The sequence below is a fragment of the Cheilinus undulatus genome, linkage group 11, assembly GCF_018320785.1.
Source record: "Cheilinus undulatus linkage group 11, ASM1832078v1, whole genome shotgun sequence".
Taxonomy (NCBI): Eukaryota; Metazoa; Chordata; class Actinopteri; order Labriformes; family Labridae; genus Cheilinus; species Cheilinus undulatus.
The window spans coordinates 43589383-43614033 of record NC_054875.1 but is presented as its reverse complement, the minus strand read 5'-3'; the positions used below and the strand labels follow the sequence as shown (position 1 = coordinate 43614033).

Below are 24651 nucleotides of genomic sequence, written 5' to 3'. Positions count from 1 at the left end.
GTGAAGGAAAAAGAAGCAAAAATTTCAATTGATCATCTGTTCTAATGCAACTTAGTTTAGCCATGAAGTCAATGATATCTTTGTGTCTGCTTCTCTACCTCCCTGCTCTGCTCTTAGGCCACATCTGTAAAACATGCTTCAGTGTTGAGCTTATCTTATTTCAACCGATTTCTGTCATTCAATCAACTCTAAATTGTAATTTATATTTTAATTATAAAAGCCAACTTATGAAGAAATTGTAGGGTTTAAATCAGGTTATAAACAGGGCCATAAAGGCAGTTAATGAGATGGGAAAGGACAAGTTTGTAGAGAACATGCATGGGCTCAGGTAGGGTCAGGCAAGAATTTTTAGACTCTACTGCAACATAGACTGCTTCAAGAAAATCCTTTTCTATTGGTCACATGAGATAAAATATAATTTCTGGTGCATTGTTACTTTGAACATCATGCTCTACAAGTTAAGATTAATTTTATATCTCTATGGTACAATCAAAGAATGACACATCTTAGTGACAAACTAACTTGATTCAACACATGGTTTGCCGTGGATTTTTGATAGACTTTATAATTACGGAACTTGTAAAGAGCTGGTGCAGTGGATTGGAAATACCTGATATTATAAAATAATGTAATCTCTCACTCTTTTTGTTATTTTTTAGTAAAACCTGATTTCAAAATTTGATCTAATCCAGTAGCATTAATATTACTGCACTACTTTTAATGGCCTGGAATGTATTTTCATTTAGAATAACAAAATATTATTATAATTTGGCCTGGTAAGACACACTAAAGGTTATCACACTTTGCCTGGTTAATTATCTGAATTCTCCAATAAAAACAACACCACAATCATCCTCAGTCTACCGCCGCTCCCTTCTGGAGAAGGTCAAACTTTCTCTGACTAATCCTAACATGTGTCTTAAACATATGGATGATGCCAGTATTGAGCTGTCAGCCTGTCATCGAGCGGCCCCACAGCAGACGGGTCACAGCTGCGGCTGTGGTTGGTGTTAATGTGAGACATGCGGAGGAGGGCCTCCCTGAAACCCCAAAGTCCACCATGCAGTGAGTCATGGGCTGTCCTTCCAGGCGGGGGCTGAGGTTGGACTGGGACATGGGAATGTGATTTGGGACGGTGTTGTGTAAAGTGTGTGTGCTTGGTGGAGGGGCTCAGAAGGGCACCACTGGCTAAGTCCTCTGAGTCATCAACACCCCACCCTTCCATGACCACCCCTGAATCGGCTCCCTGTCTCACCCCAATCATTTCCTCCTCAAATTTAGATTTAAGGTGCTGTGGACAAACATAACCCATGGCTCCCTGCCCAGACCTTAACATAGAACATGTTCTCGTCGATATATTTAAGTGGTTTATGATTGCTTTGACTCAATGTTTCAGTGTGCCACACTTTTAAAGACGAGAGCTAAATTTAACTTCTCGATCATGGCACGAACAAAAATTAGTATGAGCGTCGAGGCTTAACCCTGGCCCTATCTTAAGGCTCAGTACAAATCACTAAGCATAATTACTTTCTAAAAATGTGAATATGTCATACAGAGTGATAATTAGGAATTTTTTCTGCATTTAAAAACTTCTACTTTTTCAGCATCACCAGCAAAGTATTAAAAAGTCTTTAGCCAAACATTTGCATTTATTGCAGCTAAAATAACATTAAATCAACAGTATCTTTATGACTGTATCCAATTTTTGACATTGTTTGTTGAATAAATGGATTAAATTGAATGAAAAGCAACAATGCACTCTGAGAGTATTATTTTAGAATGGATGTTGTCTAGAGCACTTTATCATGATATGGTGTTAATCTTCAGTGTTTGTTTTAGCATTTTAATGTCAGTGCTTAATGTATTTTAAATGTCTTAATGTGTCTTGAATTGTGAATCATTGTTTGTTTTTTGTCTCTTGGACGCTGACTCCTGTCTGTACAACAAATTTACCCTTTTGGGTACTAATAAAGAACCTTAAACCTTGAACCAATGCGTAAAATTCATACAATTCCAATCAATAACTGCTGCCATCTTCAGATACATCTAGCATGTTAATAGTGAAGGAACTCTTCTTACACAGTGTTTTATAGTCTTACAACCACTCAAAAAGTGTGCACACATCCACCTACTGCTGGCAGAGGCTGTGCTAAGTGCCAATCTGGAGCCTTTCCTGATCTAATTTATATTTAAACACACACACACACACACACACACACACACATGTATATATATATATATATATATACACACACCAATGTAGGGCTGAACAACACTGGAAAAACTAGCAGTACATCTTTTTATTCTTTGAATTAAACTGCATTATAGAAAGTTATTCCTAACAGATCCAGGAAGCTTTTGTAGGCTGATAACTTTGTAGGCTGCAACTTAAAGGTGCAGTATGTAATATTAAGTTTAGTAGCATTTAGCTGAACAAAACTAGTAAAAATGAAATAAAATACTCATAAGTAGGTCTATCTAAATTAGCATTAAATCATGTAATATATAAAATTGTTTTATTTGGCCCCTTCTGTGGTACTGTAGAAAGATAAAGGATGCAAAAATCCAAGATGGCAGAACCTTCCCATGTAAATATTTCAAGTTAATAAAAATAAAACAATTTTATAAATCCAGGTGATTAAGCACCAATTTAGAGAGGCATTATGTTCCTATTATGTTCTACATTATGTATGTAGCATTATGATAAATGCTAATATACTAAATATTACACACTGCACAGCTAAGTTTGAATTATACATTGATGATTTTAATCATTTAGGACTTGAGATAAATTTCCTTTAGACAGCATGATATAAAAAATAATTTTCAACAACATTGTTCAATACTGAGTTAGTCTTATGAAGTTAATAGACAAAAAAATTGTTAGCAGGTTATTTAGATGTTTTGTGACCTTAGATTTAAATTTAAAACTGTGAACTATAGATGGGATCAGACCTGGAACAATCCAAAACATGCAGAATTTATTAGAAAGCTGTGGCTGTCTCCCAAGAAGCAAACATTTTTCAAATTATTTGAAATCCAGGCATTGATGCAGATGTTGTACAATCAACATTGCAACTTTGCAGGAACAATCTTAGGGAGACCAGGGCATCAGCCAGAGGAGATTGTTCAGCTAAACTCAGGAAAACTGCATTTGGACAGTCTGCATTTTCAGTCAGAGCAGCAGAAAAGTGGAACTCAGTTCCTCCCCATATCAGAGACTGTACAAGCCTCAGTGTTTTTAAAAGTAAACTGAAATCATGGCTCAAGGAAAAACAATCATGTGACCACTGATTAATCCTCTGAATGCATCAATCTTAGAGACAATGAAATGTAATTTCAAATGTGTTGTTTTTATGGACTGTTGTTGAGTATGTATTGTTTTAAATGTTGGTATGTTTGTTTTTATCATTTGTATTGTATATTCTTTTACATCTCCTGCCCAGGGACCACAGATGAAAATTAGCTTTATAGCTAACTCTGGCTTGACAATTTTGTTTTGCATGGCCCCTGTCAAATAAACTAATAAACTAAACTAAACATGGAACTGTGTTTGATAATTGAGATCTCAATAATCATCAAAATAATCCTGATTATGATTTTTGCCATACTAGACCTGCTCTAATTATCTAGATCATTCAGTTCTTTTAATTTTATCTTTTTATCATCTGGATTTTTTATGTTTCCAAGGTTTTATGGTGTCTAACACCATACGTCCTTGGGTTGTTATAATGCTTAGGTTACAATATTGGCTTGATTTTTCTGGGATTATTGATGTTGGGGTTTAGTCTTCCTTGTTTTGTTCTTATGCTTGTGTTGAGTTATGATGCCTTGTTTTATTGGTGATTCTGCTTATTGTCAAAGTGCTTTGTAAACCTCTGTTTTAAAGTTGCTATACAAATAAAATCATTAATTAGTGTTATTGATAACAATGTTTTCAACTTACAAAATGTTTCTCTTGAATACAAAATTGGCCCCAAAAAGCTCTTTTGCAGCTAAATTGGCATTAAATAATCTAGAGTTAGCTTGATTTTCATTTGATTGTATCAACATGATGTGCAAGTCTGGCCATGTTACTCAGAAATCCACTCAACAGTTAAAATTTACTTGTGGTAAAGTAGCAAGATGGCTTGAACTTGCATGGTCCGTTTCTGGACTTCCGACCACTCAAAGTACTTTTTACACTGCAGGCCACCCTCATCCATTACCACCCAGTGATGCCATCATGACTGCACATTAATACACTACTGACATAGCAGTGGGGTTCAGTGTTTTACCCAAGGACACATCTGTATGTTGCTGCAGGACCTGGGCATTAAACCCTTAGCCTAAGAGATGACTGACTCTACCACTGACAGCCTCATTGCATGGTCATAAAAAGCGTTCTGCATAATAAGTGAGATAAATGCAGACATATGTCATGTGTTTATTGTGTATGTTCTTATTGCAATGCAGATAAATTATGATTTATGTTCAGGCTATGTCTGCAGGAGCAATTCAGAATCCACTGTCTTGGCCAAGGACACTTTTCCATACAAGCTGCAGCCGCCCGGATCAAATCAAGAGGTTGCCCACTCTACCAAAGAGCCACAACCGTACATGTGATGAGCTTTAACTTAATTTGAAACAGATGTTTTTATGCTATGAGATCAGACAAATTTGGCTGTAGATAGAATGTGATGAAAAAAAAGCCATTATACAGTGCAATATGACTAGCTGACATAAATCCTGGTCAAAATTATGTTTGTTTGTACTCTACCTGCATGGTGCTGATGCACAGACTCCTGTGGATGACGAACTGGCAGAGGGCTGCAGACCGTTTGTAGCTGTTCCGACCGTGGACCATGAGGAGCCGGCCTAAATGTTTGAACTGAGTCACCGAGAAATCGGCGGCCAACGAGGCCTGCTTTCCTTCCTGTCAAACACACAGCACAGAGTGATGTGAGGACAAACTTTAAGAAGTGTTTGCTTGGCTGAAAGAAGTTCTTTGGGATGGATGTTATTAGGAATCAAACATGCTGAGGGAAAAAAACAGATCTCATTCAACTGAAAGCATAAAACTGTTGAGACAGATTGAAGGAGTTTGCCTGCAATTTTTGATTACTGAAAACATTAAAACTTGAGATTTTACTATCACTGATCAAAAGTTAATGGTTCCTTTTATTTTCTTTTACATAATGGGGGAAATGTGCCAGAAATCTTGATTGGGAACAAAAAGCCCCTTGATATTTGCTGCAGAAATAGCTTTGTACAGATTGCACAAAGAATGCTAGTGTGATTTTATGAACTTTACAAGAGCTAGTAGGTATAATTTGTCTGCAGCAAAGACAGCTAGGCAAAGCTAATTGGTCTCAAGCATCATGTGTAATGGCCCTTATGTAGGAGTAGCATCAATCTCCTCCACCTCTTTGTGAGAAAAAGAGTGAGCAAGTTTTCCATAGAAGTCAAAAAGTTCTCTAAGTGCTATTATTTTTGACATTTATGAAGTCCATGTCTGACAGAGTTGTGAGAAGTACAAACAGCAGGCTAAGAGACACTCAAAAAGCATCCTGTCATTTTGCTTCCTCTACTCAGACAATAGATCCTTAAAAAGAGGAATCATCTGTGTGCACGTCTCTCGACATGTCTCTGAACATGAGAGAGATCTTGACAGGAAACACAAAGCAAAAAATGTGAGAGAGGCACGTCAGTGTGAAGGGATGAGATGGAGAGAGTCTTACTTTTCCCTCCACTCCCACGCCACAGTCGGCTTCCTGGATCATGCTGACATCGTTTCCTCCATCCCCTATGAGAAAACAAAAGCCATCGAGGTGTCAGGATTCACATCAGTGACTCACTGATACAAACTCTGACTGAGTATTGTCTGTTCATTTTTCACAAGACACTCCCTCGCTTTGGCCTGATTAAAACATCAGAAACACAGCCAAAGAAATGAAAATGACAGGTTTGATAGGAATTTACCCGATAAGGGATTAAAGACATGGGGCTGGGTCTTAACTATGAAGCATAACAAAAGCGTGTAAAACAAGAACCTCAGACTTTGGAGTTTCAGTTACCAAGGGGACCAAACAAGCATGCAGGATTTTTCTTTTAGCTAAAAAAAAGTACACTGAAATTTCACTTTATCCTAGAAAATTATAGTACAGAGCTAAAGCAAGACAGCAAAAGCCAAAAATTCAAAAGCAGTTTTTATCACACTGAAATTAGTACAACAATCAGCCATGTTAGCCAGGAATTAGGGCTGAATGCTTTGGGAAATTATCTAATTGTGATATTTTCCCCAGTATTGCAATTGCTATTTGATATGCAATTATTTCTTAAGTCCCTTATATTATGTTTTTACCTGCAAACACAAGCCATAAATCATTCTATATTATAACCAACACAATATTAGATACAACTAGAACTGAACAATTTTGAAAAATATCTAATTTTGATGGCTCAAAATTGATGTATTAAAGGGAGTTAAAATTTTTATGTAATGTACAAAATGTACAAAAAAGGAGGATTTTTGTAGACTATTCTAAAAATTTGCCTGTGGATGATTGCATGATATCTAATGCATAACATCTCTCCTGCAAAAAAAAAAGTTTTAAACTGGTATTTTGACACAAATTTCAGGTTAAAGAAATATTGTACCTTCTGTGATCTGAAAATTGCAGCAGGCCATAATGTGATTTATCTAATTTTTGATGAATTGCCCAGCCCTACTAGAAATCATCCAAATCTGTTATCTCACAAATCTATAAATGGCTAAGAAATCTGTGCCAAAGTACAGCTTCTTAGGGGAGGAAATTATCTAGTTACTGTTTATAATCTGAGAGGTCTTAATTAGGACCGACACCCTCCAGTTGGTTGGTCAAAAAGTCGGTCAATGAGCTGGAACAAAATCTAAACAAAATTTCATAGGTCAGACAATTGCAGAAAGAGAGAGAGAGAAAGGGAGCAGGAGAGTGGCAGTGGGGTATCCTGGTAGAGAGGAAGACAAAGCAGTGATGCAGAGAAAAGCCTGTGTCAGGCATTGTGCATGGGACACAGGTGTTGGTTGCCATGGCTTGATATTCATGTCAGTTTACATGTTATCTAGTCAGGGCTTTCAGACTGCCTTCATGAGCGCTACGTGCCCGATATGCACAACTTAAAGCCTGGAGAATCTAGAGAATTGAGGGTTCTTGACTTGGCACTGCAAATGTCTCTGCTTCCGGAAGATGCAGGTTTGAACTGCAATCCTTACAAAATATGACAATATCTGACGTTATTTTTATAGAGTAGGTATTGTGTAGCAATTTATATGAATAAAGGCAGTTGCACACTAGTCAAATCTGGGTTGACTGTTATTTCAGTACAACATAACATGACGAAAATGACTTATTACGCTATAAAAAGTTTTTTTTTTTTTTTCCAAGTTTATTTAGACTACTTGGAGAATACAATAAGGATACCATTACAGATTAGGTTAATCTGGAGCAGTGGTCACCAACCTTTTTCACCTAAAGACCCCCATTGATATCAACAGCGAACCTTAGATCTACCCACTGGAATTCACTAACATTAAAAAATCTTTATTTCCAGTTGATTAAATTTATTTTCATACACTTAGGCAAGTAGATTCAGTCATAAATCTATCAAAGTGATAAAGGGGAAGGAATGAAACACAAAATCAAAGGGTTTAGTTTTTAATCTTACTTGTGTTAAAGGTTTTAATTGATAAAAACTTGCAAATTTCTAGAGCCTAGAATTTTAGCATTTCTATTTTTAGAAATGCCAAAATTAAAATTTGCATTTAACAACTGGTAAGCAAACTACAGAATAAAACCAGTAAAAATATTAAATGTTTTGAAAATCAAAGACAAGTATGAGACCAAAACAATTTATGCAGTTGTGATGCACAATTCGTAACAGTCTATGTTGCTAATACTGAAATATAAAGGGGTAAAGGAAAATCTTGGGGGTTTCTATTACAGTGAGCAACTTGGCTTGGTTTGACTCAGCACGGCAACCCAGCACAGCAGGGGATTAGCTTTTTCCCCACAACCAAACTAACTGTTTGAGGTGCATCTAGAGCTGATGATGCAGCATTAAATATCTGTGGTTAGGTACACTTTTTTTTTTTGTTCTGCCAGGAGAAGAAGAAGCACAGTTCCGTTTTTACCTCATAGTTTCTTCTTCTTCTCCTATTGGTAACCTGACAGGTATTTCAAAGTTTGGTGCAGCGGTTGCTACCTAAACAAGTCTGCAAAGCATCCCTGAATGATGATGAACCGCTGTGATGTCAGCGTGGCACGAATGGGCCCTGACCCAGAGGAGGACCATTCTGGGTATGGCTTAGCATAGCACCACCATGGCCAAACTGATGATGGAAAAATAAATCAGCACGGCTTGGTTTGGATTGACAGGGCCACAAGTCATAGTGGAAAAGTCCCATCTGTTAGCACTGGACCGAATGCATATCTAGAGTATGGGTAGACTGTATTCTACAGGATGGTAACCCATGATCAAGAGATAGGTAAATGTGAGTATTAAGGTCAAAAGTGATACTGCTTAACAGTGCTTGAGTTTAGGGTATAGTATTTTTGTCAACCTCAGTGGTCCCTCAATAAGACTGGACCCCAGAAAGCCCCCCCAATTGGTGCCTTTGACCATACTTGCTACATCTAGTGGGTAAATGTATGCATGCTGTGTACCACCACGAACTGTTACACTGCAGCTTTAAGGGCTCACAAATGGTGCGGCAAGGGAGGAAGGTCTTTGTGTGCTTGGGAATCTGTACAACCATGGGTTATTACTACAACTATACGGGTTCAAATCCCTGTTGGGAAACTGAGGCCTGTGCATAATGCACAGTCCAGTTTTGGGGTCTACTGAGGCTTTTTCAAGAGTAAATCAAACTTCATCCACATATCCAAATGTGTCAACCTGACTTAGAGAATCTTCAGTACATTTAAAGGCCCAGTTTTAGTCAAACTAACAATAATTCAACTTTTTCTGGCATAAAACATACTGATTAATGCCCTTACATTGGTAAGAGTAGAAGTAAAGGTCCGAGGTTTGTGGTTGCTTTAAAAAGGATGTGAAAAAAAGTGATTAAAAAGGATGTGGTTAAATGCTACAAACCCTCAGTTTAAATTTTGAAAACAAAGCTAAAATCTGTTCAGACTAACTATGCTCATGAAAAAAACTGTTGGACTATTTTCTACTCACCAACAGCACAGGTGAGCTTGCCAGTGCGCTCCTGCAGCAGCTTGACTATCTGAGCCTTCTGGGTGGGGGTACACCGGCAGCAAACCACAGCGGGACACTGACACGCGAGCTCCATGAACTCATATTCATAGTATTTCAGACAAACCTGTGAGAAAGCCACCAGAGCAAACAGGTGAGCACCTCAGACCAACACATGTAACTGATTTCAACTGTACACCTCAATGAAGGTACAGTTTAGCTCCTACAGCGGTTCAGAGAGACTCTAACCACAGATACCACTTCCAGAGGTGCTTCAGTGGCAGCGATATTATCATGCATCGCACAGAAAACATGTCAGGTTTCATAAAGAGAGACGAGTCAGTTAGAGGGTTAGACACACATACACAAATGCTGATACCTCAAGAGAGTCCCCTGATATCACCAGCGCACAGTCGTGTTTTCTCCTGAAAGCGTTGAGCTCCAGGTGGGCTTCCCCTCGAGTCGTCACCTAGGGCAATAGAAACCGCACTCATAAAGCACGTAAGAAACGCACAAAATACACCCAAAAGAGAAACTATCAAGGATGAAAATCTGTCAGGTTTACATCTTGATTCTTATCAGACTGTTAGCTTCTAAGAACGGCAGCTTGTTTTCCTCCAGGTGCACTGACAAAAAACGTTGATGCTTTTGTAAATACCTGCTGAATATCAAACAATCTGATAAGGCCATATAATAAGACTGAAATACTGTATCAGATGATAAATTCAGCAGGCCTCCAGTAATAACTGGGGAAATAATGGTCAGATTATTACCTCCTAAACAGTGATTCTGACTGCAAAAATCTTTGAATACAGATAAGTTCTTGGAGGTTAAGACAAGGCCTAGCTTTTTCCGTAAGGCATAGATAAATCGTAACTTTCATACATGTGCACTCTGAAGTATGCTCTTACTTTATCATGAATCAACCATAGTTATATTTTCAATACAACACTAGTGTTAAACTGGAGAAGAAATTCTGGTTTAGTTTGACACTTTACAGATGCTGAAATTGTTTTAGGTAAATTTTTTGTTTTTTGTTTTGTTGTAGTCAAAATCATTTATATTTTTATCTCGGTTTAGTTATAAAAAATATTAATGATTTTTATGACTAAACCGAGATAAAAATATAAATGATTTAGTCATAAAAAAGATTTCCACCAGTATCTGCTGTTAAAAAGGCGGGGAAGACCAAAATACGGCTTTAAAAGATCCAGGTTCAAGGCCACAAACATTCAAAATAAAGCACTGCGTATCAGCTTGGACCTTCTTCAGGGTGAAGTGGCACACCACTGTTTTTTGGTCTCAAGTTTTGCCCCCTTTTTTAGAGCAGCAGTGGTTTTTGGGATACCAGAAGCACTTTTGTTGTCTCTCTTTTTCATGTGTTAATGTGTAATGTTGACAAAATTGACACTGCAAAATGCTGAGCAATCTTTCAGTGTTACAGCTTTGATATCTGGTCATTATCTGATCTAGGCAAAAAAAAAAATTATTATCAATGGAGGAAAAATGTGTAAAACCACAACAAAAATGTATAAAATATGAATACATTTTCCCTTAAAGGTTAAGCTATTTCTTTAAATCATTATCAAGGTCTACAAAATAATGAAGGCAATTTAATAAGGGTGTTATAAGGCAGTATAACTGAATTTTTCTTCAATTGATTGTGACATAAATTACATCAAAAAGTACAAAACTGAATATCTAAACCAAGCTATTACTTAAAAATCTTTATGAGAATTTAGCAAGCATTAAGCAATAGTAAATTAATTTCTAACGTGGGTCTGCTGTGTTTGCTAAGTGTCAAAATTAGATTTTCACACATAAACCAAGATTATGATGAACACTACAGGAAAGTTTACTCCAGGGGTTGTCAGACTTTTCAGCCTGTGACTCCCAAATAACACTGCCAGGGACTGGGAACCTCCTCCGCCCCGGAGATGGTTAAATCATACTACAATCTGGCAAAGAAAAACAAAAAAAAGCTTTATAAAACACAACCCAAAAAATCATTACACCAGATTTCTGACTGGCATCATCCTTGATTTCAGAATTAGGGAATCTCTAGTGAATTCTGCAAATTTTTTGTTGATATCTATTTTCAAAATTGTTGGTCTGTTGTTCTGTGTGAAACTTTTTTATGCTGCTGTCTCAGCCAGAACTCCCTTTTAAAAATATATATTGTATCTTAATGGGAATACTCCCGTTAAGTAACAGTTACATTAAAAAACACAGATACTAGTAAGGTAGTGGTATTGAATCTTCACTATGGATAGTGTATGTAAAGTGGTTCCAAAATATATGTTGAAATGAAAAATTGAGATGTGTTGAAACACTCTGTGTTATAAAATCACCTTTGGTTTCTAACAATGGTGTCAAGTTCAAATATAGACTTTAAATTTCTCCAAAAATGCTTCTCTGACAAGGCATGGTGTTAATCCGTCAACAATAGCCATGCTCTGGAATGAATATCCTTCAACCGCTGACTATTCATACGTCAATCCACATCAGGCTCTGGTGGCCACCAGGAAACTAATCCAGATGTATGTGATGCAGGCCCAGTCAGCACTCCCCTGTCCACTGGGAGAGGGGTTTTCAAGCCGTGCCAGCCATTGTTATTCTCTTCCAGTAACCGCAGTTGTACGCAAGTTGTAACCTTCCTATATGGCAGGCTCTCCTTCTGCTTTGGCACGGCTCCAGAGGGGAAAGCAGGAGGGGGGCTATCAAAGCGGGCGGTGAGAGTCCAAAAGCTGCAAAACAAATTAGGAAGTGAGCCCTGTGCATGTTCCCTCTGGGAGTGGTTCAGCTGGTTTCTCCTCTCTGTGTGTGAGCGAAGGCCTGTTTGTTCTCTCTGACAGTGGTTTGGATGCTTTCACTGGTGGGAGGTGATTTATTCAGCTGTGGATGCTGGCCTCTGCTGCATGCGTAGTTGTGTGGGGCTGTTTGACCACCGGCTAAACGGGCCTGGGTCGCTCAGAGGATGGATGCTGGCGGGTCGGAGGGGTCAGGAAGCTGTCAGTGTTTAATTGAACTCTGATGAACCCTTTTGGACTTTAGTCAACTATAACCTACTTCATAACATGTTAGAGGAAGAAGGGTCTTTATCCGGCACTTACGGGTCTGAAGATGTGAATGTCCTGGTTGCGAGTGATCAAATGGGCGTTCTTTGCGGTGCATGTGGCCGTTTCAAGCTTGTCTCCTGTCAGCATCCAAACCTACACACAGACCAGAGAGTAACATCATGTTTAGATGGATAAAATGGAGATGTTACACACAGCAATGTCTCTCACATATCTCTGTTAGAGCAGTTAACATTAGCTGAATTCCAGAGACCAAACACTGTAATCATGCTGAAATCAATTAAACTAACTGCTCTTGAAGTTTGTGGACTTAATGATCAGTGAAGTAATTATGCACTAAACAAAATCTAAACACAAGTCATAACACAGATTAGTTTTCTGGATGTTTGGATATCACATACAATTTATAGCAGCAAGTATTAGCAGATGATTCCGTCAAAGTACAAAGAAAAATGATGTAAATGTTATGGGTTTATTTGTACAGGCTTTTAATATTTTGGAAGATTTCAGCGCCAATTTGGATTCTAGGGAGTTAATATTGAGACAATTGACAAAATTTGCGATGCTTAATCCATCTATGAAGGGGTCTGGATAAAAGAAAGTTCAGTGAAAGCATGCTAAAAAGATGATTTTAAGCACACTTTAGGATAATTCTTTTGCATTTACATAGAAAAATAAATTTAAAAATAGCTGATGTGATTAACTCAGGTCAGCATCATTTACCGTATGAGTTTATTGATCTTGACTGATTATCAAATATTTCTGCATACACTCAGACAGCTGGACTGGTAATGACAGGGTACCTAAACACTTTCAAAAGACAAAATTAAGACTTTTAAGACCATTTTAACACCTGAATGTAGGAAAATTCATACCACATTTTGCACAGAAAACTGTCAAATATGAAAGGCATGAATAATTTCTTGGTACACCGAACCATGCCTTAATTTTCTGAACTAATAAACTGTTTATGAAATGCTTAATGGTAAAGGGCAAGTAAATTTTTAGTCATAAAAACACAAATATGATGATAAATTGTAATGAGGACAAGCATTATACACATTAAAGAATGGTTAGGATAAAAAGTAGCAAGAAAATAATGACAGGATAAAGACATATCTTGGTAGAAGATCTTAAATTTAAGTTCTCTTACAAGTAGGACTAAGACTTTCTAAGATGTTTATGGTCTTGGATTCTAAAGTCCAAATTATGGAATTTTTATTAAACCTTTCAAGGACCCATTGAAAATCTGTAATAACTCCAAACTAGTTTCTACAGAAGAATGGAAAATGCTGAAAGCTTGTTTTGTGCTAGAGGCATAATCACAAGTAAAAAGCATCTCAAAGGCTATACCAATAAATGGTATACAGACTTTAGCTTGTTTAGCGATTTTCCAATCATCTGGTCCGACCACTCAAGGCACTTTTAAACAACTGGTCAAACTTAAACCTGTTGCAGACTGGACATGTGAGACAGGTGTTTTGGCTGGGCAAGGCTCGACTTTCATTTTGGTTTGCATGTTAACAAGTCAGGGCTTTCAGATTGCCTGCATGAGCACAGAATCTAGAGAATAGAGGGCCCGCCTTTTCTTTTTTCAGAAATAGCTATGAAAATGATAGAGAGCCATATTTCTCTTGATTTAGTAGATATGCCTTCTCACATCAGTAGAATATGTTTGCAATCTATTACTTGATTACCCTGATGAAGGCCACAAGCCAAAACTGTCTAATAAACTTGTTCTCTAAACTTCCACTATGAGTGAAGCTTTCTTTTTCCATACAGGTAGAATACATAACAGGCAAGATAAATGCAGTAAGATTACACTTACAGTTTGTACTTTTCTAAGAAGAAGCCTGGTTTAGCATTTTTAGCATTTCTGTGTTGAAGCTCACCTGGTTTATACAAAATGCTCTATTCTGATTTTCTTTGGCTCAGTTTGGCTATAAAATGAATCAAGTCACTGACAGGAAAATGTATTGAGATAAGATTTGTGAAGCAAGACAGGGCTGTGACAGCAGGGAGGTATCCAACATGCAGTACACACACCTCTGGTATGACAGCTGTAACAGTGCATGTTAGAGTGCACGCTCTTAGCAGCTGCAGACAGCAAAACACGCAGCTGGTCTGAAACAGGCCTGTGTTTTCCCTTCAATTTGATGTTTTCCTGTACTTTTGTACTGCTGCAGTCTCCTTTGCTTATTATAAAATTATGAAGTACTTAATATATTTTTTTAGTATTTGTATGTTTTTAATCTTGGAGGTTTTTGAATGTGTACCCACACCTGCTTTGGAACAGCTTGCTGACTTGCTGGGGTGGAGAATAGGTATGGGTGGGGTTCCTACTGTGTGAACAATCAGACCTGATAAAGATCAAAGAGTGATCAAAACTTCATCTATTAAAACTTTTGTGGCATGGAGTAAGCTTGCAGGTGTTACCTTGCCCTTTATGATGATTTTTTAAAGCCTTTAAAAGTGATGTGCATCTAATTTCCTTTCTCTATCTGAAACAGGCATTACCCAGTTGCAAACACTTACTCTACATGCTATGTGAATTGACCATGAGTATAAACTAATCCCATTTATACACAAAAATGTGACACTGACACAGAAGTGGGAGCAATTTGGGGTTCAGTGTCTTGCCCAAGGACCTATCGATCCCCGGACTGCAGGGCCTGGGATCAAACGTCCAAGCATTCTGACTCTACCACTGATGCACAGCAAAGCCAAACAAATGACATCAAACTTATCTACAGGGTTGGAGAGTGGATCTTTGTCAAACACTGTGTAAGATAAGACTTGAGCTGCAAAGGCACAGCAGGTTTGTGGTACTTGCACATAAAACCAAATCATTAATACTGTCAGATCAGAATCAGAAGCACGCTTATCAGCAATCTCTTCAATTTTCTTTAATAACTCATCCTTATTCCATGGTCCTGTTTGATTGTACTTTTATGAGGCTATTTTATGAGGCCAGACAATGAAAGCACACATTTCTGTATGGTTTGAGCATTTTGTTCTATTAATTCTTTGCTACTATAAACTATGAAACCATCTGCCTCCTTCAGACCTTGATGCCAGCATTGCGAAGGATCTCCAGCGTGGGCCTGACATCCGTCTGGAGCTGATCCTCCACCCCAGTCAGACACAGCAGCTCCATCTCCATCTCCAGACTCTCAATCACGGTGGCCACCTTCAGGGAGCGGTCGTGGACACTGAGTTTGGCCTGGACATAGCGTGCCTGGGGAGTAGGAGAAGGGATTGCTTAATTATTTGGAGTAGAAAAAAAAAGTCATTGCTGCAAGACCTAACAAGAGAGAAGGTAGGGATGGACAGAAAATGTATATATCTACAGAAAACTTTAGTCGGGGTATCCCTTAAAGTTTGCAAACATGAGAAAAATGTTTTACTCTTCACTAAGATGAATGCATATGCAGCAAAAAGCATTCCAATACAATACACTGAGACTTTGCAATAAAACCCCAAGGTCTCAAACAACCAGGTATTTGTTTGCAAGCAGCCCTGAAAACTTCTAGAAATCTGGAAATACAGACGTGACCAATTGGTTAACGCCCATCTCCAGTGCTCCAACTCCAGGGCAATTTGGGAATGAGATAAAGCAAAAACAATTTCAGGGTGACTCATACAGGAACACAAACTCTGTGTGTGACTCAGTCAGTGACTCACTGCTGCCCACCAGCTCTGCTCACACAATTATACACTTCAGTGAGGGGCCTGGGGCTGAAGACTGCAGGGGGAGGCAGCCCTGCCCTGCTCAAACAATGAGTGGGGCCTGGGTGTGCGCGTGGGAGGGTGGGGTGCATGGATCGGACCCTCTAATTACCCAACAATGTACTCTGACATTTAGAAATACTGGACATGTCTGCAGAAAATATCATTCTGACTTTTTCAGCAAAATACGAGTTTATTGTGAGCACATCATTCATTGAATCTGTTTATATCTCTGCAGTTAACAGCTGTAAGAGATTTATCAAACACAAACCAGGCAATCTAAATATAAAACTACTGAAGGCTTTAATCTCTTACTTCAAAGTCTTGATACTGCTCCTCTGTTAAGGACTTCTTGGAGACCACCAGGACCCTCAGGCCTTCCCTTGCCATGTTCCCACACTAGAAGACATTTAACATCTGGATTTAGCATGTTACAAAATCTATTAATGCTTGATATGTTTATAACAGGAATAAAATCTCTTTAGCGTCACTTTTATCATGTCTAGGAGGAAAAGGACAGATAAATACCTCTTCTTCCAGCCAGTCGTTATACTGCACAATGCCTGCCATCACCACATCAGCACCCTTCATGTAGAAAGTGATCTCTCCGTTAGATTCATCCTAGAAAACACACAAACAAGAAAATTCAGATCTAAACTACAAAGGAAAGCATATCCGAGTATGGTCCACTCAGAAAGGATTTCCATTTTGCACCCACGTGAGCAAAGGTGCACGTGCACTATTTTGTGATTTTGTGTTGCCTGGAAATGCGCAACTTATTTTGGTATCCACAAGGGGTTTTCAAAAAATATTTTCATAAGGAAGTCGACTTTTAAAATCCCAGGCTTCCTGAGTTATAACCAGGCCAATACAAATAAAATTAGTCATCAGACTTAGTCAGAGGTTATTAAAGGTGAGGTTTTTCTCAGATAATATGCTTTAATAACAATCCTATTATCTGTGTTTGTCTTGTTAAAGCCAGTGAAAAAGCCCAAATTGTCCTCCTAGCAACAAGCACTGACCCACTCTGTTATTGAAGGTAGTATTTCTTATTAATAAAAGGGAAATTCCAGGATTTCAAAACTGTGGCTCCAGTTTTATATGTTTTGGGATATTAATGACTACTAGGTAAAGAAAGGTTCAACACAGAGATAGATGTTAACATTAAGGTTGGATGCTTTTAGTCAGAAACAGCAGATACAACACTCTCAGCAAACACAGTTAACAAAAAACCCCATAATTTTAGGTTGCAGAAAACTGGAGAGGCTGGTCTGTTGAGACTTCATAAATGTGTTTTTGTGTTCTCTGAAGTTTTGGCATTTTAGAGCAGGGAAAACCCAGGCTGCCCAGCTTCCACATATGGGCCATGATGGGTCATTGGCATCCATATACTTTTAATTTTATTCATCAATCTCACCTACTGGCTATGACTTTATAATGAAAAAAACCTATTTTATGTATAAAATGTTACAATTATGGGAAAACATGCCATTTGAAATTATTTAAACATGCCCTTTGCTTTCTGGAAGGCATCTTGTGACTCCCCAGGGGGTCCCAACCTTTGCTTTTTGGAACCAGTGTTTTCATGGATCGACTAAAATCCAAAACCACACATAAACACAAAAAACATAATGAATCAAAGCAATGAAAGATCAGCAATTCTGCATGTTCGGCAGGGTAAATTACTGTTTTTGTCATCTGAGTCTCCTGGCTTTAAAGAGCATGCTGTAATGGCTGTTTGGGGTTAAAAAAATAGGAGCCTACCATTCAATAATAATTCTAACAGTCTGCTGCAGATGTACCAATGTATTTCTCTTAATGTATGTTTTTCATGTTTTTTTTATAAGTGTTTTTTTATAAGTTTCATAAGGAGATTTTGTATTTTTAAGCATGATTTATGTTTCTTTAAAGCACTGTCTTGTTTGCATGCCTTGTGTCTTAAATTACATACATTTGCACATGCATAGGCACTGGTTTAGCTCATTTAGAAGAGCAGGCACTTATGTAAAGAGGCTAGGGTCCTCCATGTACTTGTGTTACCCGGTCCCAGCACTGTTTGATGCATGCCTTCCTCTAATTTCTCTCCATCTGTTTTATTCTCTTTAGCTGTCCTATCTGAATAAAGGCAAAAAAGCCCCAAAATTAATCTTTAAAATAAATCTAACCATGCATGTCATATACAAATTTTTCCCTCTGCATGCAGAAGTGAACAGTCATGTAAATTACTGCTTTTTTATTCTACCCTGTTTCTTTAACCACCCTTCTTTAGTGTTGTACTTTTGTTTCATTTCTAATCTGAGCATTTCAGTTATAAAAACAAGCTCCTTCAACTGTTTTAAAATTTTTTATCTGGCACATTTTTCCTTAATGATAAAGGTAGGATAATGTAAAGTAGCTTCATATGGAACCCGTAAGTAGATTTGGTTTACAGTTAGTGAATCATCTTTCTTCTGCACATGATGTAAAAAAAAATTTGTAAAATAATGCAGACATAATAGATGAAACAAAAAAATTAGGTGATACCACTGAGTGGTATAGGAATGGAAATTTTAAACAAGATCTAAAAGTGCCATCAAATAAAGCAAGATAAAGGAAAACAATACAACGGTTCAAAGATGAAAAGTCAATAAATAACACTGAATTTTGCTCCTTTTTCATTGGAGCTGTATTGTTATGACTTGGCACAGCTATTTTTGTTTTGCAGGCTGTTAATTTATGCCTATGTCCAGACAGGAGAAGAGGAAATTAACAATGTGAAGGGTGGGCGTCATCTTTTAAAACAGATCCGGCTATTTTCTGTAACTGTCTGGTGTACAGAGGTGTATTCCTTTATTTATGTCTGATTTTTCTCTTTTTGTCGTAGGCTGTATTCATGATGGTTTAATGTTTCTATCTTGAGTTTTTATCTACTTATTCTTCACAAAAATTTCTAACAAATATGTTTGGGGCAAAAATAAACCATTTCTTTCCACAAGCAGTTTGGTAAAGTATAAAATCTGTGTCTGTAAAGAGGCAAGAAAGCCAATGGGCATAATTTAAGTGACAAAGGCAAACGTTTATCGCAACAACACCACCATCTAAGCACTCACTCGCACTATAATGCCCATCCTCTTGCTCTCGTAGGTGAAGGGGAATATCTGCAGGATGGTGAAGTTCAGGATTTGGCCAGTAGGGGTCCGCAGCTGTATGGAGGACTGGTCTCTTCCCACCAGAGTCAGACCCACACTCTCAGTCCACTGCACCAGCGACACCTATCAGCAACACATTGTAAAAGTTTTAGTGGAGTGGGGGTGGGGGTGGGGGGTCTTTAACAAAAAAATAAGAACATACAGATGCTTTTCCATACATTTTATAGCTTATATTTAACGTTTCAGTAAATAATACACATTTATCATAAAGGGAAACACACCAAGAGAGAAAAGGCAACTCTGCTTGTTGTGGATTAGTTCTTCTCATGGTAAAGCCATTATATCAGGATGATGTTCCATTACTTGGATTTCAAATAAAACAGTGAAGGCCACTCTGGATTGAGCAGGATGTCAGAGAGCACAGTAACCATTCATGACTTAATCAATAGCTCAAGGATTTTCAGCACTCAACACTATTGATTGATAAATGAGGGAAATGTCCATGTGTTCTCTGAAAAAAATTGCTTTTGCTCATTCTCTTCTGAAGGACACAACAGATGACATCCATTAATAACACAAAGCTAACTTTTGTGTGTTTGTGGGTAGAAATGGAGGGGAGATGACATTGCCCAATAACTTCCAGACCACACGCCAAATCACAGACCTAATTCATCACCCATCTTCTGACAGGGGTAATAGCGGAGCGGCCAAATGGACACAGATGAGAGGAAAGAACAACTTGCAATTCTCAAAGTTGATTTAAAAAAAATAAATTTTAAGGTTTTGAAATTACATATTTTGGAAACAGATGACCACGCAGTCTGGCTATGCCTGACCAGGAGCGCTTTTAACGTCACAAAAGCTCTGACTACCGTAAAGTTTGTCATCCAGGTTGGGAAATATGAAGTTTGAGCTGAGTCACAGTCTGCAAATAGTCACTGTGGAGGCATTTTTGGAGCTAGCCTTTAACCACGACGGCAGCACCAGCTTGTAATAGCAGCATCTGTGTCGTCTGCAGATTTTTAACTGGGCTGAAAACTGCCTGATTCAGTCAGTTCGACTCAAAACCGCCACACGGCTGACCAGTTCTTTATGAGCTGTAAAGAAAAGTGATTCAGAAATGAACTCTTGGTGATGAATCACACATAATGTAGGTCACGTTTTGAGACAAGATGATCCAAGTTTAAAGATGTGTGCCAAAACAAACAATCTATTTTCATTTGCATTTAAAGATCTTTAAAGGAAATGAAATACGGGGCACTGGCAGACTAGTGGTCCGGTCTGCGTGCTCTATGTACCGACGCCTTGAGGTGGGCAACACAAGTTGGGGTCTTGCCTTGGTCTCCTTTCTCACCTTAATTTTAGCAGATATTTTCCTTTTTTCTCTTAGTCTTTAGATTAAAATACTCTTTAGTTTTAGTCAAAGATGGGAAGAGGTTACCCAATCTGTAAAAAAACTACATATAAAATTATGGACCAATTTCAGAAAAAGGCTCCTCAGGGTAAAGTTGCGAAGACCTTGAATATCAAACCATTACAGTGCATAATATCATTGTAATAATCTCTGTGAATAAATAAAGATTATATAATATCAAAAGATTCAGAGAATCTGGAGAAATCTCTGTGTGCAAGGGACAAGGATGGAGGCCAGTATTGGGTACATTGATTGATTGATTGGGATCTTTGGTCCCTCATTTGAAACTGCATTAAAAACAGACAAGATTATGTACTGGAAATCACTGCATGAGCAAGGTTAAGTTGTATCGTGCAAAGAAGAAGCCATATGTGAACACAAACCAAGAAAGAGAGCCTACTTCTCTGGGCCAAAGTCCATTTAAAATGGCAAAATGGAAAACTGTTCTGTGGTCAAATGTATCAAATATGATGTTTTTTAACACCACTGATGTCATGTCTTGCAGACTAACAAGGTGAGGGGCCATCCATGTCTTGTTTTCAACATCTGATATGTTGTTCTATTGTGAATAAAACATGGGTTTATAAGATTAACAAATTATGTTCTGTTTTTATTTACATTTTAAACAGCATCCCAAGATTTTGGAAATAGGAGTTTTACTTTATATACACAGTGGAGAAGCACTGGGGATTTTGAAAGTGAATCAGTCCTGCATTAACATCTTAGACTTGTTTAAGTCTCCTTGACAATAATTAAACTTACTTTATGTCAGACATTTATCACCAGATTTTTAGCCAGTCTTAGTCTCGTCTGGTCAACTAACATTTTTGTTCTCTATCTCCTCCAGTTTATGGCTCTATCCATTGTCCTGCCTACATAAAGGTATACAAATGCTGAAAAAACAGCTTTAAATAATAAAAAAAATAAAGTATGCCTCAACATCTTGGTAAAACCATGCATTTAACAGTCTCTCACATTGTGTCCATGGCACTCAAAGCCAAAACCAGATCTATATTAAGACTTCCTGAAAGCTGTAGAAAAGCAAACTCAATCTTGACCTAGATTGAACTGATACAATGCACCTTTCAGGACTCTGCTACTCAAAGAAAAACTGTTAAAATGTTCATCCAGTTTGACTTTATGGAAGAAAAACAGTCAAAGTTTCCTCTTACAATATCAACCACATATATTTTATCACAACAGATGTGCTCAGCTCCATTGAAAAATGCTATCAAAGAGGAAATTCAGAAGGGCAAAAGTGCAATGGGCTGGGGAGCACATTAAGGAAATCCGTATTTATGCTACGGGAAATGGATCAAGTCGAATTCTGCAGCCCTCTTCCTGACGTTCAAAGAAAATATAAACTGATCAAGGACATAAATGTGGAATGGCATTTGGCTTGTGGATATCCCCTCTCAACACCCAAGATAAAGGACTTCACTGATAAACTTTACATTTTCAGGTCTAAATGAATCATTTCCTTTCAGGTTACTTTTAAGTGCATCATTGTAGAGGTATTTTATTGTGTGTAAAGATGTTAAAAACAGCCAACAACCAGTGTCATATTCAGTGTAGCTGACCACGATACCTCATCAGGGCTGGAGGCCTGGTAAACTCTGCACGTGTCTTCATAGTGCTGCTCAGCCTCAGCCTGGTCCGTCACGCCGTTGGACTCGTACACAGGCGTCACGTTGTGCACCAAGGCAATGGCCTTCACTGCTTCATGAACTCTGCTGCTGATGGTCTTCCGTACCTTTGTGGCTGCTGGACCTCTGGAGGCTGGGAGGTCATGGGTAGGCTGAGGAGAATAAAATAAGGCACTTTTATTACAAGATGTGGCATAGAAATCTGAAGAGTGTTATTACACCCGTCTGTGAATAATAGATTTCAGTGTGGCCAAGGCTGTTCAGTGAGTGTGCAGGAATTTTCAGCAATAGAAGTAATGTTGTGTATGATCTGACAAAATAGGAGCTGTTTGAGTGGCTTAACATTTTTGTGCATGTTTACTTCAACGGTTTTAGCTTCTTTTCACGTCAACAGACACATAACCGTAGAAAGGTTTCAGTGAGAGAAATAACGTGCATTGCTCTCCCTCATCTCACTCATTGCTACGATAGCGGCCTGTAAACATAACCAGATGTGTAAAGTAAATATGAACACTTTGCCTCTGCATTGTGGCCTTGCTATTTTTAGAAGGCCATGTGTTCCAGAGGTTAATGGTAGCGTCATTAAAGAAGTCCGGTCAGTGCTTCGCTTGTGGGCTAATCCTGTTTCCTGCTTCACTAACCTCTGGTGTCAACGGGGGACAAAGGGTGTCATCTGAGGTCAGGAAGCATTCAACCAAACAATAATCACAAACTGATATGTTTCTCAAAACAATGCCTAAGTATGTTTGTTTTACCCTCAGCAAAGATATGGGAATTTTACCTTTTGTCCTTTTAATTTTCCTTATGCTCTTTTTCTTACTCATTTTTAGTCTCATTACTTTTACAGGCACACAGCCCCACATAGACTTGTTTTTTTTTTTTTTTTTTTACCTGAGTGTAAGCGCTGAACACATGGCTCTGCACTTCATCCATCGAGTCCATGCCATATGCCACAGTTCCAAGATGGAGCCGCCTGAATACCATTTCATTTTGAGTGAGAGTACCTGGGGAGGAATGCATCAAAATAAAGACAGTTAGAAACCCTTGGACATGGAGAGACTTGAGCTTGAAGCACAAAACAAAAATCCTACAAAATGGTAAAAAACTAGCACCCAGCTCTGCTGCTGGAAGAAATGCAGAGTTTGTGGTTGATCGCTCACATGCTACTGCCACCCAACTGTGTATATAGCCATATATTGTATCTCTATCCATTTTGCTGTGATAATAAACAAATTTTAGTTTGTTTTCAATATCTCAACTTATTTATCTCCCCATCAAAACTGCTGTTCTGATGAAAATGTATTGATTTCAATTAGGACTGACACCTTACAATCAGTTGGTCAGTTTTTTGGTCGATGAGCTCATCCAACCAAAATCTTATTATTCAGACAATTGCAGAGTTGGCAATTATGTTGTATTAAGTCCCTTTATCATCTCATTAAATGCAAACCTTGGCACAAGTGTCTGTTACAGAGCGCAGAGGAGAAAAACAGTAATGTCTCCTGGCACTTCAAAGTCCCCACCAATGAACTTTTTTCATTTCACCCCAGTAAACAAACACTGCATGCTGTCTGTTATGTTCAAATGCTACACCGTGCAGGTCAAAACAAGTGATTTTTATAAATGAAGACAAAAACAATTATATCAGAGGCTGTTTTTTAATTCTAAATACAGTATACACAAAGAACATCCGACATCAATTTTCATACTGTTTAGATCTTTGTTCCCAAGACCCTCTAGATATATTTTACAGTTGGAATGTGTAAAACTATAAAATATCAGCAACACCAAACAGTAACATGCTTGCATCTTCAATTTCTAACTAGTCGAGTTGACACAGTTATGTGCATGTTTTGTGCAGATTATAAGATAAAAATGTAAACACAGTCAAGAAATGCAGATAGTATTTGTTATTACAGAATGCAAATAAAGCCTTCTTTTAGATGCTAATATTAACAGACTTTGTGCTTACATTACATTTGGCAAAAGTTTCCCTGAAAAGCTGCTTTTTATTGGCAAAATCCTGTAAAATGTTAAGTATCGGCCCCAACATCAACTTAAATTTATCTATCACTTACATGCTCACATTACTCGACTACATAGTTAAATTGCGAGCTAAGGACACAGCAGCGCTTTAAAGATGCACTGATAGCTCAACAGACCAGCACATAAATAAACAAGCGTGCTGACAGATGTTGGATCTGATAGTGGATGAAACAACTAGCTTACAATCTGTTTTGATGAACATAAAAATCAAAGCTAGCTACAAAATTTAAGACCTTACGGTCTTGCATTCAAGACTTTAAAAACTTTTTAAAAGCCTTTATTTTTTCTAAGTTCATTCATCAATTTTTAATACTGTAAGACCCTGCAGACACCCTTAAATAGTTAATGCGCTGTGATAATGGATATCATATGATTACAGGCAGATGAATGCT

The 24651-nt window shown here is 38.0% G+C and overlaps 1 protein-coding gene across 1 annotated transcript in view; it reads right to left on the bottom strand.

Annotated features, from left to right (window-relative positions):
* The window catches only part of LOC121517378 (probable phospholipid-transporting ATPase IIA), a 58019-nt gene that overhangs the window by 11756 nt on the left and 21612 nt on the right, over positions 1-24651 (bottom strand). Inside the window, exons 13-23 of the mRNA XM_041799080.1 lie at positions 23105-23217; positions 22156-22365; positions 19115-19276; positions 16554-16646; positions 16341-16424; positions 15364-15534; positions 12333-12431; positions 9599-9688; positions 9202-9346; positions 5721-5785; positions 4760-4915 (exon numbers count right to left, since the gene is read on the bottom strand). Of these exons, the coding sequence (XP_041655014.1) occupies positions 4760-4915; positions 5721-5785; positions 9202-9346; positions 9599-9688; positions 12333-12431; positions 15364-15534; positions 16341-16424; positions 16554-16646; positions 19115-19276; positions 22156-22365; positions 23105-23217 (1388 nt within the window). The remainder of the gene's footprint in view (positions 1-4759; positions 4916-5720; positions 5786-9201; positions 9347-9598; positions 9689-12332; positions 12432-15363; positions 15535-16340; positions 16425-16553; positions 16647-19114; positions 19277-22155; positions 22366-23104; positions 23218-24651) is intronic.